We start from the raw sequence: 2,893 nt of genomic DNA, 5'->3' as shown, positions 1-2,893 counted from the left end.
ATACAGCAAGCAGTAAAGCCTTACTGGAATAACCGAGATGACATTTCTATCCAAGAAGGACTTCTATTCTTAGGCAGTAGAATAATTTTTCCAGAATCACTCCGGCAGAAGATAATGCGAGAAATCCATAGTGGTCATCAAGGGATGGAGAAGTGCAAACTCCGTTCAAAATCCTGCGTTTATTGGCCCGGTATATATAAAGAGATTGAGAGTATGGTGGTGTCCTGTTGTGCCTGCAAGAAATTCCAGAATTCACAGCAAAAGGAACCCATGATTCCAAGCGAAGTACCGCCAAGACCATGGCATACTGTGAGCGCAGACCTGTTTAAGGTAAATAATTTCTGGTACATTGTTATTGCTGACTATTACTCGAAATTTCCATTTGTGAAGAAATTAAATAATTTAACAGCAACCACTGTAGTTAATGTGGTTAGATCGATATTTTCTGAGCAAGGCATACCAGAAACGCTCATTTGTGATAATGGATCTCAATTCACTTCTGCCCAATTTCAAGACCTAGCGAAGAGATATGGTTTTAAAGTAGTCACTTCGTCACCTCATTACCCAAAGGGGCATGGTTTCATTGAGAGACAGGTCCAAACTGTGAAGAAGATCCTGTTGAAATGCAAGGAATCAGGAGCTGATCCTAGTCTTGCATTACTGTCGTTGCGTTCTACCCCGTTAAGTACAACACTCAAATCTCCAGCAGAGCTACTAAATGGAAGAATGTTCAAGTCAACATTACCAGTAAAGATTCATCCACCAAGCGATCGGTACGAAACCAGAGACTTGTTATTAACACAACAAAAGAAACAAGTAAATCTATATAACAGGGATTCGAAGGAGAAGCCAAATCTCTTTCAAAATCAAGCGGTACAAGTTCAAGACCCTGTTAACAAAACGTGGAGTCCAGCGAGAGTAGTTGGTTTTGGACCAACTCCTCGTTCTTATATTACAGAGGATGGATCCGGAGTTCAGTTACGGAGGAATAGACAGTTAATCAAGCCTGATATACAGAAGACACCTGAACTGATAAATCGTGCAGCCTGTGGAGGCAACCAGGGTGATGTGAGACAGGTCGCATAGTAAAGAAGCCGGACAGAATAATATACAAGTAGATAATATCATTAAATAGAATTAAAATAAATTAGATAAAGTAGAACAATTGATAAAGACAATTTCAGCATAAGTATTTTAGATCATAAGTTTTTTAAAATTTAGGAAAAGAAAAAAAAAATATATATATATATATATATATATATCTTTTAAGAAAGGAGGATGTTGTATATCTCGCATCCGGCTAGTTACTTCCGGGTTTGTATGTATTATAAATAGCCTAGCTTCTCTTTGTAATATCAGAACTTATAGTAAAGATATACTTTGCAATCCGAATGAATCTAAGATTTAGATCAAGACAAGAAAACACAACACAAAGTGAGGATAAAACAGTTGAAAACGAAAAGGAAATTATGAGTCTCATTGAAACGAAAAACTGTCCATTTATAGTGAGCTATCGTTATTTTCACTCTGGCAATGAGTTCATGTATCTTATTGTTGATCTTTGCGAGGAAAACTTGAGGGAACTTGTTCATGCATGCAGTATTGAACATCTACAAGAGCATGGTCCACGAATGACTAGAGAAATTCTATCAGGACTTGAATTTCTTCATGGTGAAGGAATATTGCACAGAGATTTAAAACCTTCAAACGTCCTGGTTGATATCGAAGGTCACATGAAATTGGCAGACTTTGGAATAAGCCGTATTTTGAATGACGATGAAACAACAGTTGTAACATTCGCCAAAGGTACTCCTGGATGGATGCCATCGGAAGTAGCTCAAGCAATTGAGAAAGATGAAAAAAGTCGTTTCAAAACGAAATCAGATGTCCAGGTCGCGGGTATGATTGCTTTCTACGTCTTAACTAAAGGTGAACACCCTTTTGGTTCCAGGTTTGATCGAATGAGAAATATATCAAAAGGGAACTCTGTTAATTTGAAGAAACTTGGTGATCGCAAAGCTCAAAATTTTGTGTCGAGGCTGATCAATCACAAAATTCATGAGACCTTATGCTCACGAGGCGTTGAGGGATCCTTTCGTTGATGAACATTGACACAGTCGAACTTTTCTACGGAGATAAAACAACTATATCGAAATTAATTAGAAAGACGAGATTCGTGGAAAAATAAATCTTATCTGGACTTGAACATAGCATATTGTCAAAATCACAACATTGTTTTCCTTTGTTGTTGAACTTGGGGAATTGAAATGGTTTCATTTACTTTTTTTACATCATCAGACGCATCCAGTTTCACACAAAATGGTTCACGATGTTGAGATAATGAGATTAATTATTACATGCATTACCAGAAATTTGCGACATGATAATTTGCATTTATACTAATTTGCATTTAACTTTCAGCATAATGGCCTTCAACTTTTACTATTAAATACATATAGTAAATATACAAAACCCTAAAATGTCGTTGCCCTAGACCTTGCCCACTGTTTGCCGACCTCTGGGTCAATAGAACAGCCGTTTCCCAACGTTTTAATGATCGAATTACTTACCTTAGGTATTTCTACGTTCGGCCAACTGATTGTGAACAAATGTGTATATAGCCTTCGTATTGTTCAAGTTCCTGATAAGACTGATAATATTTTTTAAAGTGATTGCAGTGAAAATCCGAGCCGTACAGAAAAGTTTATACACAAATACGAAAGACAATATCTTTAACAACTTTTTTGGTATATTAAACGTCAATTCATCAACTACCTGAATCGAAATATTCGAATCAATGTGAGCGATTTTATAAGTTCGTTGACAGAACACGGACAAAACTTTGAGCAAATATTTTTAAATTTGGCAGATTACAGAAATGCCCAAGCAAAAA

At 36.6% G+C, this 2,893-nt stretch overlaps 1 protein-coding gene across 1 annotated transcript; it reads left to right on the top strand.

The window, feature by feature from the left end:
* Positions 1-213: 213 nt before the first annotated feature.
* LOC114536236 (uncharacterized protein K02A2.6-like) lies at positions 214-1,086 on the top strand. Its single transcript, XM_028557564.1, has one exon. The coding sequence runs from the start codon at positions 214-216 to the stop codon at positions 1,084-1,086; it is 873 nt and encodes a 290-aa protein (XP_028413365.1).
* The last annotated feature ends 1,807 nt before the right edge of the window (positions 1,087-2,893 follow it).

Source organism: Dendronephthya gigantea, unplaced genomic scaffold, assembly GCF_004324835.1.
Source record: "Dendronephthya gigantea isolate DGI-Jeju-01 unplaced genomic scaffold, DenGig_1.0 000132F, whole genome shotgun sequence".
Classification (NCBI taxonomy): domain Eukaryota; kingdom Metazoa; phylum Cnidaria; class Anthozoa; order Malacalcyonacea; family Nephtheidae; genus Dendronephthya; species Dendronephthya gigantea.
This window is presented reverse-complemented; position numbering and strand designations above follow the sequence as displayed.